This window comes from Heterocephalus glaber, unplaced genomic scaffold (genome assembly GCF_053883595.1).
Source record: "Heterocephalus glaber isolate CG9 unplaced genomic scaffold, H.glaber_assembly_v1.0 deba00000937, whole genome shotgun sequence".
Lineage (NCBI taxonomy): Eukaryota > Metazoa > Chordata > Mammalia > Rodentia > Bathyergidae > Heterocephalus > Heterocephalus glaber.
The window spans coordinates 12,338,015-12,354,700 of NW_028258173.1; the positions used below are offsets into that span (position 1 = coordinate 12,338,015).

General features: G+C 35.7%; 2 protein-coding genes across 10 annotated transcripts in view; both read left to right on the forward strand.

Moving 5' to 3' along the window:
* LOC101724434 (ATP-binding cassette sub-family A member 6) overlaps nucleotides 1-2,829 on the forward strand; it is a 60,502-nt gene extending 57,673 nt beyond the window's left edge. For all 9 annotated transcript variants that reach the window (XM_021248597.2, XM_021248596.2, XM_021248595.2 and 6 more), the window contains 3 exons: nucleotides 196-275; nucleotides 1,270-1,325; nucleotides 1,445-2,829. In XM_021248597.2, coding sequence (XP_021104256.2) covers nucleotides 196-275; nucleotides 1,270-1,325; nucleotides 1,445-1,546 — 238 coding nt within the window. In that variant the 3' untranslated portion in view covers nucleotides 1,547-2,829. The remainder of the gene's footprint in view (nucleotides 1-195; nucleotides 276-1,269; nucleotides 1,326-1,444) is intronic.
* A 1,026-nt stretch (nucleotides 2,830-3,855) lies between these two features.
* The window catches only part of Abca9 (ATP binding cassette subfamily A member 9), a 79,494-nt gene continuing 66,663 nt past the window's right edge, over nucleotides 3,856-16,686 (forward strand). Inside the window, 2 exon segments of the mRNA XM_004870288.3 lie at nucleotides 3,856-4,044; nucleotides 4,484-7,204. Of these exon segments, the coding sequence (XP_004870345.3) occupies nucleotides 7,145-7,204 (60 nt within the window). The 5' untranslated portion in view covers nucleotides 3,856-4,044; nucleotides 4,484-7,144.

Sequence of the window (16,686 nt, forward strand, 5' to 3'; positions counted from 1 at the left end):
TGTCTATAACAGACACCAAAAATCATTAAAATTTATTTCCATTGATAAATAAGTTTGATCTCATATTTAAGTCATACATTACTTTGTATCGCTTTTATTTATAAAAATAAATTTAGGATAATATCAATATTTATTTTGATGCTTGTCTTCTTCCCTTAAATTCTGAGTTGAATATAATTGTTTTCCTATTCCCAGGTATTCCTCCTTCTTGACTTATAAGCTGCCAATAGGAGATGTTTACCCTTTATCTCAGGCATTTCACAAGCTAGAAGAAGGTAAGAATGACCATATTTAAATAAAACTTTTGAAAGATCATACTTGAATAATAATTTAAAAGAGATGATATGTAATATATAATATATTTTAAAAATAGGCCCTACAGGGCTTCAGAACTTTGCACTTGCTAATTTCTTCTTTGTGCAATTCTTCCTAAATATCCAGGGTACTTTCTCATTTTCTCAGGTTTCTGCTCAATTATTGACTGATCATTATAGCTGTTCCTGATGATCCTATAAAAAAAGTGTGCAGCTCTCCCCATTTCTTTATCTGCTTCGTTCTTCTCCATAGCTACTAAAACCATTTATTTTATTATATATTTAAGCATACATTTAATGTCCATTCTCTTCCTACTAAGATACAAAACGCATAGACAATGGGCCAGGGATTTAGTTCAGTGGTTCCACTGCCTGCCTCTCAAGCACAAGGTCCCAAGTTTGATCCCTGGTACCAAAAAATAAAATAAAATAAAATAAAGTATTATCCACAAAACACAAAGACAAGTTTTGGTCTGTTTTCTTTGTTGTTCTTTTCCTGGCATCTAAAAGTGCTTCTCACATAAGAGATTTTTTGTATATAAATGATACATGTGAGTACGTGAATCGAGTGACAAATGACAGATGGATCTGCAGAATGGAGTACTGGGTTCTTTCAGAGTGTGAGATGGGACTGACATCTTCCTCATGCAGAGAATATATCAATCAATGATGTTGTCCCTCAAGGAACATATATATCTCCCTAGAACACATACACTAAGCAACACAACATGTATTATCAAAAGATTATATGAACAGATCTTAACATCTAGGTGAATTTAACATGCATTCATATTTACTCTTTATGACAATCATTGTTTCATCCTTCTGCCAAGCATTTGTTTATTCAATTTATCTTCTATATTTATTAATAACATGTACTTGTGATTTATATGACTGAAATGATTTTTGGTAATTAGTTGTTACATCTACTCCTACTCTTTTCTTTTCTCCCCAGTGAAACATACCTTCAATCTGGAAGACTATAGCCTCTCTCAGTGCACACTGGAAAAGGTGAGTCAACTCAGTAGACTCTGCATTTCACATGAAAGCACCATGGGTTTTTCCTGTTTATTTGAAAGACAATCAACAAAATGACAATTTCTTTTCCTTATCCTTTGTCTCTTATTCAGGTATTCTTAGAGCTTTCTAAGGAGCAAGAGCTGGAAAATGTTGATGACGAAGTTGATACAACCATGAGATGGAAACTCCTTCCTAATTCCAATGAGCCTTAAAACCTCAGGGCTTAATTATTCTTTGTTGATGTCCTATAATCATACATTTTATGTGATAATAATTGCATAATTTAGAAGATCATTTAATATCAGGATTTATTTTATATGTTTAATCAATAAATGAATAAAATTTTAAATTATTCTTCTTAGACTTAGGGGAGATAGAAAGTGTAATCATAAAGGCAATACAAAATATTAATAAAATATTAGTAAAGTCACCCAAAAAGTTGAGCACTGTAAATTGTGGAAATAAATTACAAATTTAGCATTTTTTGAAATGTGACTTTTTAACCATTTATGAAAATATTCTTTTATTGAAATTGTTGAAACATATGAGAAGTATATTCAGTAGCCAGCAGCAGTGAGACTATTTCACCCTGGTTTTTGATACATCAGTTTTATGGTTTTAATTTTATATATAAGCACAGTGCAATATTCTTCTCCTGAAATCTTTCCAGAAATTATTTTAACATTCACAAGGGTTAGGAAGCATTTAATTCACTAGTGAACAACCACACACTAGGCAAATTTTTAAGAAGGGAGTCATTATAATATTTTTTCAAGGGAATCCTTATAATAATTTTTAAATTTTAAATATTCAGTTCTTTGATTACTCACCACTTCATCAGTAGTTTTCTGTGTATTTGCTACTATTTTACTTTCATTTGCCTCTTATATTTGTGTATGTGCATATGTATCCATCTATACACATCTTTCATGTGTCAGCTTTACATATCATTTTGTTGTGTTTTTTTCTTTAAAATTACCCATTTCATTCTGAGTATCACCAGAAAACCTTTTGAAGACCAAACAATATGCCTATTCTATTTTTCAGTGATATATTATATAACATCATTCTGTACTATATAACTTTTTTTTTTGTATTAAATTCTTTTATCGGTACATTGTAGGTATACAACACAACTACATTTCTCATTGGGAATTGTACCTTTACATAATGCATCTTGGTTCTTATTTTTTCCCCATTCCTAGCCCTCCCTCCATGCCCTCCACCCTTCCCTATTTACAAAGACTTTATTTCCATTTTTTCCATTTCTCATCATTTTTCCTTTCCCTTCTTTCCTTTCCCCTGCCCCTCCCACTACCCCTACCCCTTTGTACCTCTTCTTTGTATACCTAAAATGTACCAATGATTAGAATGAATAATCGATAATGTACTATGTAACTTAAAAACATTTTTTATATTTACTGAAAATGTATATAATGGAGAGAAATACAAAAATTAAATAAAATTGAATAAAAGTATTGGTCCATATAAAATCTTCAACTATCTTCTTCCTTTTTCATTGTATTTTTAAACATAGTTGTAACCATTTAGTACAACATAATTTCTTGAATAGATATACATATTTACTTATATAACATTGAAATACTTTTAATTTCAAATTAATAGTATTGTTGCAACTTTATACATTTGGATTTTATTTTGTTTTAATTATTTATATTCTTTTCTTATTTATTTTTGTGCCTTAATCTTTTTCTTATCCATTTTATAAACTATATGATTACATATTTTACCAATATATTTTATATATACAGATTGAATATTTCAATTTGAAATTCAAAATGTTCCTAATTCCAAAACTTTTTAAACACCAACATGAAAATTCCCATCTGTTCTTATGTAACAGGTCACAGTCAAAACACAGGCATACTGCAAATATTGTATGTAATTGCTTTCAGGTCATGTGTATAAGGTACCTAGAAAACATAAGTGAGCTTCGTGTTTAAACTTTTCCCAACTCTAAGATATCTCATTATTTATGTTTAACTATTCAAAATCTAAAGATGTCTGAAATCTGAAACACTTCTGGTGCTCAGCATTTATTATAAAGAATAATCAAATTATATTGTCATTATATCTAAAAAGTTATGTTTCCAAATCTATGATAAATGATGTATAGTTTACTGTTTATTCAGGAACTGCAAGTGACGTATGAGAGTTGAATTTATTTAAATTATTTCTGGAATTCAGGCAACAAATTCTGTGTTATTCAAATGTATAACTTTGCAACATATAACCATTTCACAGATGGTTATATGTAGCAATATGTAACAATATGACAAATCTTTGCTTGTGTTCTTTACACATTTTTGTTTAAAAACTGATCCATATGACTATTTAAAAATATTAAACTGGACATATTTTGCTAAAACCATCAAATGTGATTGTTTTTGAAGGTATTAGTGGGCTTTTATGAAAATTACTGTCTAAAGGCAGATGAACTGATATAAGAGGTTAGAATAAAACAAAAGAAAGAATAAAAATGGTGAAAGAACCATACTATCTCCAAGTCTACTATAGACAAGCTTTATATTGGATTTATTTTCTATTTTACTAGCATAGACTTTCTCAAAGAGGCTGACCACTGAGTAGAGCATCACCAGTTCTCTTCTTCAATGACTGGCTTCCCTTTGAATTTGATCAACATAATAGGAAGAAGTCTCAGAAGATGGGAGCATGAAAGATGAGAGAGGTCAGAGTATTTTCCTTCAGTCTCTAGAGTTAGATAGATTTTCCTAGGCCTACAGCTTTTGCCCCGGTCCAGTTACATCCAATGCTTCTGACCCCTGGAGGGTCTCACTCTCGCTCTAGTGTGCATTCAGCCTCCAGCAACTCATGAAAATTACTTTTGAATGTTTTCTTCCTAGTGACTTCTGCTCCAGGTAAGATGATCTCTGATTCTTTGCCTTCACTTGTTTTGATGGATTTTAATGTCGTAGTGTGCCTCGAAAGCGCAAGTCTTGATGGGTCCATGAAACACCATCAATTTTCAGTTTTTTAAGATTTTTTTTCTTATTGTAAGTCATGAAATGATGACTTCCAAGCTTTTTCCATGTCACAGATAAAGGAAACTGAATTTTAAAATATCAAGGCTTTTTAACTAACTAAACTTGAAATTTAAATCCCCACAGGGCTCTGGGTTTGCCCTCTGCCATACTGAGTAGCGCAGTTCTAAAGTTAATCAGCACCTCTATCCTCATCTTGAACTGTAAGTTTTCCAGGAAACTTAGTTCTGATCATACCTCTCTCCAGTATAATTGCTTTTAATATTTTAGCTCTTCATTATGCTTATTCTTTCCTACAAATTTAGTTATCATTATTTGTTTGTACGGTCAATATTTACTTAGGTTATGAATACATTTATTAGTGTTTAGCATCCAGCTATTTCCTTCTGAGCTCAATTTCTTTTATACTTTTTTAAATTTATATTTTTATTAATATATGTTTCTAGTACATAATGATTACATTCCTTGTCAGGAGTTGGAACACACACATAACACATCTTATTTCTTTTTTATTTTCCCTTCCTTTCTCCACTGTCCCTGCTCGCTTTTTGTTCCTTTTCTATTTGCAAAAGATCTATCTCCCTGTTTTGTAATACATCTCTCTATATTTATTCTCATTAAATTATTTATACTTTGAGTTTCCCATTTAAGAAAAACCATGTAATATTTAAGCATGCATGTCTAATTTACGTTACTTCTCGAAGTTTAGTTATTCTTTCAGAGGTACCTAGAAAAGAGAAATTTCAGGGGTTTTTTGCAAAGATGTATTTATTTTATTCTTATACAATGAATTATATATTAGCTGGCATATCATTCAGGCTCTGCCAAACCAACTCAAAATTTTCTGGCATAAAATACTTATTTTATTTTAACTGTGTTTTCTTGTTTCATTTCCGGCATCTGGATATTTATTTTTAATCTTTGAATTTGATCTTTTTATTGTATCTTACTCATTTTTGTTTTTTTGTCTTTGATGAGGAAGTAGCCACATTAGCATAGTCTGGCAATTCACAGGAATCTTGCTGTTACATTTTAAAGTCACACTGTATTATTTTGAAGCAGATGATAATTTCAACTTTTTAAGTTTTATACGGAGTACACTAGAAAACTGCAAAAATATTCAAGAAGTTATAATTATGTATTATAGACAATACTTTCAGATGACTGAATACATCTTTGTCTGCAGTTTTCACTGTTGACTAAAAGGCTAACTACCCAAGCTTCTTATATTAATAATAAGTAGTTAATTTCTATGAAGGAAAACACCCCGCAAAAATATAACATATATTGATTCAATCAAACATCTGAAAAAGATACATGATAGGAAAGATTAGTGGCCAGAAATACTGTGGAATGAGGAAGGAGTTGAGATTTCCCAGCATTCTTATTTAAGCTTTCTGCACAGGGATTGACATCCAGCATAACAGGTAGTCACACGTTACATTTTGACTCCAGCTGAAGCTGAGAAGATAGTTAACGAGAGCAGTATCTAATTCTCTCAAACCCAGTGATCCTTGTGTGGCACCTCTAACTCTTAACTATATAGCTTATGATGATATGTAATTACAATTGATTGTGATGTTCTTGCTGAAATAAGGCAAGAAGAGAACCCTGTGTAATAGACCTGCCCCAAGATAGAAGAGAAGAAATAAAAAATAGGTAGAAAGGGAACAAGGAAAATTGTAATTTTCAAATGGTAATTTTAAGAAAAAATGCAGCTTCGGAAACAAAAGTTACTCCAGCCTTTTTCCCTTTCAGGAACCATAAAAAAAATCCTAAGCGTCTTTAGGACACAATAAACCTGTAAATTGTGGTCTGGGCCCATGATTTTCACCTATAAATTGCCCGTCCTTCTACAGACCTCCATCCTCAAGGACGCAGCAATATTAGTGGGTAGCATATCTCAACCTAAAACACACATAAATGATTTGTATTCTAATATAGCCTGCCAGTGAGTAACCTGACAGGGGGAATATACATCCTAGAACACTCATCTTAAAGAAACCCCTAAGACCACATGCATAGTCCTAGCTCCAGACCCTAATGTTCCTCTCATGATCTTGTACTCTATTTTCTGAGTGTATGCCTTTAAAATTCTGCCTAGTAAACCTCTTTATGCCTCTCATGACACATCTTGAAAATTCTTTTTCTGTGACAGAAGTCAGCAACACTACAATCTACCCGCCAGGTGGGGTGAGTTGGGTTCCACATCCTCTTCTTGGAGGACCTCCTCAGCCCCTGCCCAGTGATTTTCTTTTATTAATTCAAAGCTGGTGAATGTAAGCAGAAAACATAAAATCATATTCAGGCACTGAACAAATTACCATTAATAAAGTGAATGAAATAGCAAAATTATTATGAAATTGAGCAATAGACATGTCAATTTGTGACCAGATGGTGGGTCTCAGGGGAATTCTTTCCAGGTTGTTGGTGCCCTAAACAAAAACTTGGATAAGACACACAGAAAAGGTAGTGGGGATGTACATTTATTAAAAGTGGAAAAGAAGGTCTCTCTGCAGAATGAGAGCAGGCTGGTGAACAGACTCACAGCCACAACAAGGGTAAGGAAAAGGGGTCTTTTGTATCTGGAATTCTTGGATTGGCTTCTCCCTTGTGCAAATAAGACAGTGGGGCAGGTGTCCTACCAAAAACTCACTTGGCCTGGCATCAAGTTTAAACTGCCCTGTGGAAAGACTTGCTTAACTTCATGCCAGTTGTAAATAAAACACTGAAAGTAACATTTTCTGATTGGTTCTGTATACTGTGCTCAGGAGCTGCTGAGTCATCATGGATCCTGTGTTTGGCACATGTATCCTGGGTCTCCATGAATTTGGCAGATTTTTGCTGGTAGGTTAATTGGTTTTGCCCCAGACCTAACCTCCTACCACAAATTCATATGCTTCTTTTTTTTTGCCTTGACATTTGTACTGATGCTAGTGTGTTGAGTTTAAGTGACTCATCTTGTTTGATAACTTTCCCTTGCTCATATTTAGCATTTTTCTTGGTAAGACTTTCTTTCATCTTCAGTAGCATTGATGTCTTTCTTAATCAATGATTAACAACTTTTAAAATATACTCTTTTGAGCCATTAGTTCAGAGACAAATTTTCCTGTTGATTTAAGTGGCAGCAAGATTTTTCAGAAGGTATTAAGAGTACCTAGCATTGAGGTAGGTTAGAAAAAATAAAAACTAGGTAAAAAGGAGAGAGAAAAATTGAGATTTTGAAGTTGAACTCTTCAGAAAAACTACAGCTTCAAGACACAGAAGTTACTCAAGCCTTTTTCCCTTCCGGGAAACTCGTTCAAATTGTAACTTTTTTTCCTAAAGGTCCTTTTGATGTAGGAATGATATAGACCTCCAAATGATATAGGGGGAATATTATTACTCCCAATCCTGTTAGATATCATACATTGAGTTTGTGTTCCCTAAAATTGAAGAATGAATTCTAATGAATAAGGGAGGCTAAGAGTAGGAAATATTTACTGAAAGGAGATATTTTAGCTCCAGAGAGGCACGAGGGGTCCTGAACGGGTGGCCGAGGACCTCACTTTGCAGGGGAAGGTTTTATGAAGCACAACCACATAGGTGCATTGTGGGTTAAAGCTACAATTGACCGATAAGGTTACAAGCATAGTCCCTTAGGTAACAGTGATCCAGTGGGGAAGCAATCATGTAGCAAGTGCACATGGAAAGAACAAAGAACATTTCAGGAAGGTGATGGGTCCAAGGGTCTTAGTCACCTACCAAGGTGACCCATGTCTATCTAGACTCCATTAGACCAGATGTTACCACTTATCTCATCCCTTGGGGAAGTATGTAGGCCTGGTCATTCTGTCTTTATCTTGAGGCCTGACCTCCAACTGATGTGCCTCTGGCCATACTTGTAATGTGTTTTTACTTCTTGCACTGACTTTCTCAAGGGCCCAGCCCTGTCTGACTGCCTATAATAATTCTACCTAACTTATCTGTCTATAATACCTTTACAGTCAGCCTGTAAATCCAGATTCTTTTTTTTTTTTGGTACCGGGGATTGAACTCGGGTCCTTGCGCTTGCGCAGCAGGTGGCAAAACCACTGAGCTAAATCCCTGGCCCTCCAGATTCTTAATGTATCCCTTTCACCTGAAATTGTGCTTCCTCCGATCCTCAGGAAGCAGCAATTTTGGCAGGCAGCATTTCTCAAATTCAAATACATGTAGATGGCTTGCACTGTAAACTGACAGAATACATATCCTAGATCACCCATCTTGAAGACATTCTCTTAAATGTACCAAACTCTGGCTCCAAATAAGTTTCATTTTTACTCTGAACACCCATACTCCACTCTTGAATGCATCCTAAATCTAATAAACCCTTCTCATGTCTTTTACAGCATGTCCTGAAAATTATTTTTCTGCAGTGCGATTCAGTGAACCTGCATACTTGTTGTGCAAAAAGGGTAGGTTAAGTTCCTTATTTTCTGCCTGGAGGACTATCATCCCCACCCCAGTGACAGCATGACTAAGGTATTCTCCCATTTTCCTTGTACCTATTTCTAGGTTCCTAATACTATCCTCAATTGCTTAGAGCACCTAATGATCTTTTAAAATTTGCTCCTGACTTTGGAGAAAAAGTTTTCCTGGGTGAAAACTTTATTTTATATTGTCATATTTAAACATTCATTCATCTTTCACTGAATTTCTTCAACTTTTTGTTACAGAGAACAAACTATCCCTTTGTTATAGACAGCTAGATAGAAATATTATAGGTAGTCAGAGAGGGCTGGGCCCTGAAGAGAGTTAGGGCAAAGATAAAAACACATGGCAACTGTGGTGGAGACACACCTGCTGGAGACCAGGCCTCAAGATAAAGACTAAGATAACCAGGCCTGTGTACTTCCTCTAAGGACAAATGCTGGGCCTATAGAAATATAGATAGACATCAGTCACCTCGGTGGGTGACCAAAGAGCTCTGGAACCATCATTTCCTAGAAGTTGGTTCTTTCCATCCACACACGTTATGTGACTTGTTTCCCAATTGGAGCACTATTACCTAAGCAACTATACTTGTAACATTATTGGGTGATCATAGCTATATCCCACGTTGTACCTACATGGGCTTTGCTCTATGAAACCCTGTACAGTGAGGTTCCTGGCTACCAATTCAAGACTCTTAGGAGCTAGCCCATCAATAAACATTTTCCTACTCTTAACTCCCTCTTATGTTCTTAACTCTTAACTTAACTCTTAACACTTCCTCTCTTATGTTCCTAGAATTCATTCTTCAATTTTCAGAGAATACAAGCTTGATGTATCAGATATCTAACAGGTTAGGAGATATAATATTTTCATATTTTATCTCCTATTTCATCTATATCACCTTCTGTTTTTCAAGGTTGTTCTTTCATCTATGTTCAGTTCACTTCCCTTTTATCCACTTTTCTTCCTCAGAACCAGCCCTCCATCTGTTATTTGATTTCTCCTGAATTCTTACTATTTTCCTCTTCAATTCCCCTTTAAAATATTCATTTTACACAAAACAAAAAACCAAAACCATTCACTTTGGATACCATCAAAACTTTTATAAATAAGCTTTTAGAGAAAAAGAAATGATTCTTTTTTTTCAAGCTCAAATATGCTTGAAAGAGGCAAGAAGAGTGAAAGAAAGTTACTTAGAGATATGGGCTGATTTTTTAAAAATAGCCAGAGTAATACAGTTTGAAATATGTTGACATTTAAGGATAATCTCTAGTAGTTCAAAATGCAGATCCAGGACTTTCTAGATAAGAAATGGGGTAAAGAGGAACTGAAACAAAAGAACAGAGAAACATGACTAGTATGGAAATGGAGAAATGAAAAACTGCAGGAAAGTTTTACTTGTGACACCACCACCACCACCTCCTCCTCCGCTAACGCTTGATATAGGGTATCTTACTATATTACCTAGGCTGGTCTTGAACTTGTGGGCTCAAGTGATCCTCCTGATTTGAGGATTGAGGTATAATAGAAGAAATAAAGGTAGGTGAAAAAGACCAGAAAAATCAGAATTTAAAAATTTTACTTAGAAAAACCTGAAGCTTCAGGACACAAAAGTTACTCAAGCCCGGTTTAAATGTTTCTGTTTTTGACTCACTGAAAGAGAAATTAGGGAAACAATTCTTTTCACAATAGCATCCAAGAAACTGAAATACCTAGGAATCAATCTAACAAAGGAAGCAGAAGACCTCTACACTGAAAACTACAGCACTCTGAAAAAAGAGATCGAAGAGGATATAACAAAATGGAAAGACATCTCTTGCTCCTGGGTAGGAAGAACCAATATAGTGAAAATGGCCATACTTCCAAAACTACTATATAGATTTAATACAATGCCTATTGAAATTCTACAATATACTCCACAGAACTACAGAAAACAATTGAAAAATTCATTTGGAATCAGAAGAGACATAGAATAGCAAAAGCAATTCTAGGCAACAGAGACATGGCAGGGGATATCACAATCCCCAACTTGAAACTGTACTACAAAGCTATGGTGATAAAAACAGCATGGTACTGATAAAGAAACAGACCTGAGATCAGTGGAATAGATTAGAAGATGCAGAAACAACTCCAGACATACTCAGCCACCTCATCTTTGACAAAGGAGCCAACCACCCTCATTGGAGGAAAGATAGCTTATTTAATAAATGGTGTTGGAAAAACTGGATTTCAACCTGCCAAAGATTAAAACTAGACCCATATCTATCACCGTACACTAAACTAAGATTGAAGTGGATTAAAGATCTAAATATTAAAACAGAAACACTAAACTTGCTGGAAGATAAGTTAGGTAGAACTCTTGAAGACATTGGCATAGGAAAAGACGTTATGAACAAAATCTCAGTAGCACAGGAACTAGCACAAACAATCAACAAGTGGGATCTCATCTTACTGAAAAGCTTCTGCACTGCAAGAGAAACCACCAACAGAACTAAGAAACAACCTACAATGTGGGAAAAAAATTTGGCAGCTGTACCTCAGACAAGGTCTACTATCTAGAGTATATAAAGAACTGAAAAAAAATCAGACCTCCCAAATTTAAAGACCCAATTCAAAAATGGGCATCTGAAATGAACAGACGTTTCTCAGACAAAGAAGTAAAAGCAGCAAATAAGCATAAAAAAAAATGTTCAACATCACTGGTCATTGGAGAGATGCAGATGAAAACAACACTGAGATTCCACCTCACCCCAGAAAGAATGGCTGCTATCAAGAAATCAACCAATAACAAATGCTGGCGGGGGTGTTGGAGAAAGGAACCCTTCTCCGTTGTTGGTGGGAGTGCAGGCTGGTGCAACCACTGTGGAAATCAGTATGGAGATAATTCAAAGAACTAGGGCTAGAGGTCCCATTTGACCCCATATCTTCCCCAAAGAATTAAAAGAATCATACTATAGTGATATATGTGCACCCATGTTTATAGTGGCACAGTTTGTAATAGCTAAAGCTTGGAAACAGCCCAAGTGCCCATCAACTGGAAACTGGATAAAGAAGATGTGGTTTTTTAATAAAATGGAATACTAGTCAGCCATAAAGAATGAGAAACTAGAGACATTTATAGCTAAATGGATGCATATTGAGGCCATACTCGTAAGTGAAGTAAATAGGACACACATATATAAATACCGAATATTTCTCTAGTGTGAGAAACTCAAAGTGTAAATAAGGATTAAAACGATTAAAACCAATAATTGATAATTTGAAATAGGAAGAAAAGGTCCAAAGAAAGAAGGGGGAAGTGGGAGGGGAAGGGGAAAGGAAAGGAAAAATTATAAGAAAAGAAAAAAAAATGGAAACAAAGTCCATGTAAATAGGGAAGGGTGGAGGGGTTGAAGGGAGGACAGGTAATGGGGAAAAAATAAGAACCAAGATACATCATGTACAGGTACAAGGACCCAATGATAAATGTAAACGTATTGTGTACCTAAAATGTACCAATAAAAGAATTTAAGCAAAAATAAATAAGTAAATAAATAAATAAATAAATAAATGTATGTTTCTGTTTCCTCTCAAGATACAATAACTCAGGCCGGGGATTTAGCTCAGTGCTTTTGCCGCCTGCTGAGCAAGCACAAGGATCTGAGTTCGATCCCCTTTACCAAAAAAAAAAAAAAAAAGATACCATAAGCCTGGGCAATTCCATTACATCTGCAAATTGGCTTTTTTTATCCATTAATAGTCTACCTCTTTTACCTGTAAATTTCACTTCCTTGATCCTACAAGGAGACTGCAGTATTGGCAGGTAGCATATCTCAACTTTAACCCATATAAATGGTTGGCATTCAGACATGGCCTGCCAAATGGGTAATCTGAGAGACAGTAGGACTATACATCCTTGTCACCCATCTTGAAAGCCTGCACTTCTTGTTCCGGGAAAGGAGTCAGTGAAACTGCAACTTAATTCTACAAATACGGTTGGTTTTGGAACCTCCTTGGACCAGTCCAGTGACAGTCTCAGCTTCCCAAGTTGCTGCTGGGACTACAGTCCTGTGCCACAACATCTGGCCAAGAAAAGTTTAATTTAAACAGAAGATAAAATAAGATGACTGGGGAAATGAGTTGCTGATCCTGTAGATTTACATTCTTTCCATGGAAAGTAAAACGATTGCAAAATTAATTAAAAAGAAAAATTAAATGATACTGTTTTAAGAAGCACCTTGTAAGCAGACAATAGTCAAAATATACCTGAGAATTGTAAATACAAATAAAAATGGAGGACAGGAATGTATCTTACAAAGGATGTTTTAAGGCAAAAAAAAATGCATGAAACTGGACATGTAGAATTTATTTATTTTATTTCTGGAAACAAAAAGAGATTTTGGAGTGTATCAGATAAGACCCACGGGCAGATAGTGTAGTTGGGACTTAAGAAGGACAAAAAACAAGACCAGAAAAGCCTCTGGGAAATAAAGCAGGCATTCTGTCTCTCCTTTTGATTCTTTTTTCTGTTACATACAGAGTGAGAACTGTGCCTCTGCTAGGATGAGCAAGCAAGTGGGACTGTAAATTCAGCACCAAAAAAAATTAATGGGACAGAATTTAAGAAAGGAAGACAGTTCATTTGTAAGGAGGGAAAAGCAGAAGACAGAAAGCTGCCCCCAAAGAGAGGGCAGGATGTTCTGGAAAGATGGATTCTCCTGAGCCTTTGTCCCTGTCTTCTATCAGGACTAGTGACCCTTCTGTCCATGTAGGTACCAGGACCTTGACACAGTCAGATTGGCTCTCTGGTTGTCTTTGATTTTAATAGCAATGGCACCTGTTCCTATGTGCATATTCCTTGCGGAGGGCTTTGTGTGATTCCCTCCTCCCCTTTTGTGAGCATTAGTTGGGGGGTAGCCTGATAGAAAGGCAATTTAAAGTTAGTGATTAAGTAAGGGGATGTGGGTATGTAGTGCAGTAATGCAGTGACCCTAGAGTGAGAAAAAATATATATATAAGGGCATAGGTGTATGTATTTGCATATACTAAATAAGAGTTAGGTGGCTGCCCCTTGTCTCCTTTGCATTTCATTGGAGGTGGGGGGTAGTAGCTTCTGGGATTTTTCATGCTTCTGCTTATCAACTCTCCCTCTTTTTAATAATATGCTCCTTCCAATAAAGTTTTAACTCTTTCTGGTCAGGATGAGCCAGAAAGCCTAATGAATCCCTTATTCTGTTCTTTCCCTGCCTACAGACCCCTTCCCGCTACATTGCCTTGCATATCAAGTTTTGCAGGTTTTGTCCACAGTGATAAGCAGAGCTCCACTCAAGTCCCAGGGTAATGAGTACTGGACGTAAATAGCAAGTAAGAATCCCCAAAAAAACATGCCAGTCTGAATCAAAGCATATCAGAAAACTTCTGACACTTCTGGAGAATGCTGCTGCAAAATAAGTAAAGGAAAAGGCCAAAGAAATTGAAAAATGTGTATACTCGCGAGAATATTTCAATGAAGTTTGTATTTACAATTCTCAGGTATATTTTGACTATTGTCTGCTTACAAGATGTTCCTAAAACAGTATCATTTAATTTTTCTTTTTAATTAATTTTGCAATTGTTTTACTTTGCATGGAAAGAATGTAAATCTACAGGATCAGCAACTCATTTCCCCAGTCATCTTATTTTATCTTCTGTTTAAATTAAACTTTTCTTGGCCAGATGTTGTGGCACAGGACTGTAGTCCCAGCAGCAACTTGGGAAGCTGAGACTGTCACTGGACTGGTCCAAGGAGGTTCCAAAACCAACCGTATTTGTAGAATTAAGTTGCAGTTTCACTGACTCCTTTCCCGGAACAAGAAGTGCAGGCTTTCAAGATGGGTGACAAGGATGTATTTATTTATTTGAATGAACAGAGATACATACAAATAAGAGTAAGCATAGCATTTGTATTTTAAGATCATAAACTCTGGACATGTTTTGGGCTTTAATCTAGGTCCTGTAACTCATCAAGTGGATGTGGGCAAGTTATATAAACTCTATATTACAGATGGCCAAATTAAGCAGAATTGATAGTTAGAAAGGGACTAGGCCCAAGACAGAATAGAATAGAGAAGCGGCAAAGTAGACCTGTGGGCAAGCGCTGAATTGATAGAAACTAGACCCCAAGATGAAGACATGTTGGCTAAGCCTCCCCAGAGATAAACAACAGCTCAAAGCTATACTGTAAATAGCACATTTTGGTCCAATAAGAACATGCTGACCCTCACTCCTACCCCTTCCAGAAATGCCTTTGTTCTTCTCCATGCTATGTACTCATGCTGCATACCTTGTCTTCCTATTAGATCAGTATTAGCTAAGTAACTGTACTTATAATCCTATAGGTTGATTGTAGTTTGACCCAAGGTAACCTGTGATGTAATTTTATTATATAAAAACCCCTTGACAAAGACCCTCAGTGACAACCCACTTTTGGAACCCCTCCTTCATTTCGGAGCTTTCTCTTAGTAAGACACTTCCTATTCTTAACAAACTTTGTCCTCGACTGCATTCTTCAATATCCTGAGATATGAACTTGGCACATCTAACAGGTTGGGAGTTATTTCCATGTAACATCTAAAACCTCAACTTCTGTCATCTGTAAGGTGAGGTTGATTATAATTGTGTCTATCTTATGGCATTATTACTCCAGGTTAAATGTGTCAATATTTATGCATGAGCCTGGGGATATAACTCAGTGGCAGAGAGCTTGCCTAGCTTACTGGAGGCCTTGGGTTCCACCCCCAGTGCCTTTCAGCTGAGAATTATAGCACATGTCTATAAATAATCTCAGTTACTTGGGAAGTTGAGGCAAAAGGAAAGCAAGTTTGAGGCCAGCCTGCACAACTTAGTGGTAGTTGTGCACTAAAAAGTAGCCGAGAATGCAGCTCAGTGCTACAGTACTCCGGGTTGCATTCTTAGTACCCAAACAAACAAACAAAACAAAAAAAGTGTCACCTAATTTTTGAAATTCTATAAAGTTATCTTCATTGGCAAGTTGAGTCTAAAGCTTATTGAGAAGAGTGAATAAATACATACGACTAAACTTAAAACTGTTGAGAAGATTGGTGAGGGTGAGTTTGCTCTGTTACAGGGTCACAGTGATTATATAGTACGGCACATGTCAAAGGAAAAGCCAACATATTGAAGGGAAGGGACAGAATTCAGGACAGAAAGTTAATGAGGGCCGGAACTGAAAGTGAGAGACCATGTTATCCTACAAACTTCCTTAATTATATTCTCAGGGCACAAAATATTAGCAGTATTCTTAAACGTGATAGTTGTATCTTCTACTGAGAAAGTAGACAGAGAGAAACAATCAGAAGTCTCTTTTGGTGTCTCATGGATTGATGAGTGCAGTCTGCTTCTACAGACTGCTTACTGAAAATTTTTGATCTCATATAATTAGCAAAGAGTAGAAATGAATAAATATTGAAGGAATTAGGGTAGTTAAAGTAGATTTAAAATGGTATTCATGATCAGTGGGACACAGATAAAAGTCTGATTTCAAAATTACAAGCAGGTTTTGTTTTCCCTTCAATTATGTGTTCAGGAAGTAATTTTAGAGCAGAAGAATTTAACAGACACTGGCTGACAACAGAATGAGCAGACTGTTTTTACTTGTCTTCTTTAGCCCAAAACAGACTCCATTAATTACAATAAATTTTGGAACAGCCTTGTCTTCTGCTCACATGCCGTATTTTAAAAATATAGAGTGATAGCTATTACCTGTTTAAAATATTTTTCTCACTATACTGAAAACCAGGACAGCAGTCACCTATGGGGAAACTAGGTGAAAGTAGTTTGCTTCCTGGAACCTGCTACAGGAAGAACAAGCCTTGAGGATGCAGGCATTTTTTTAT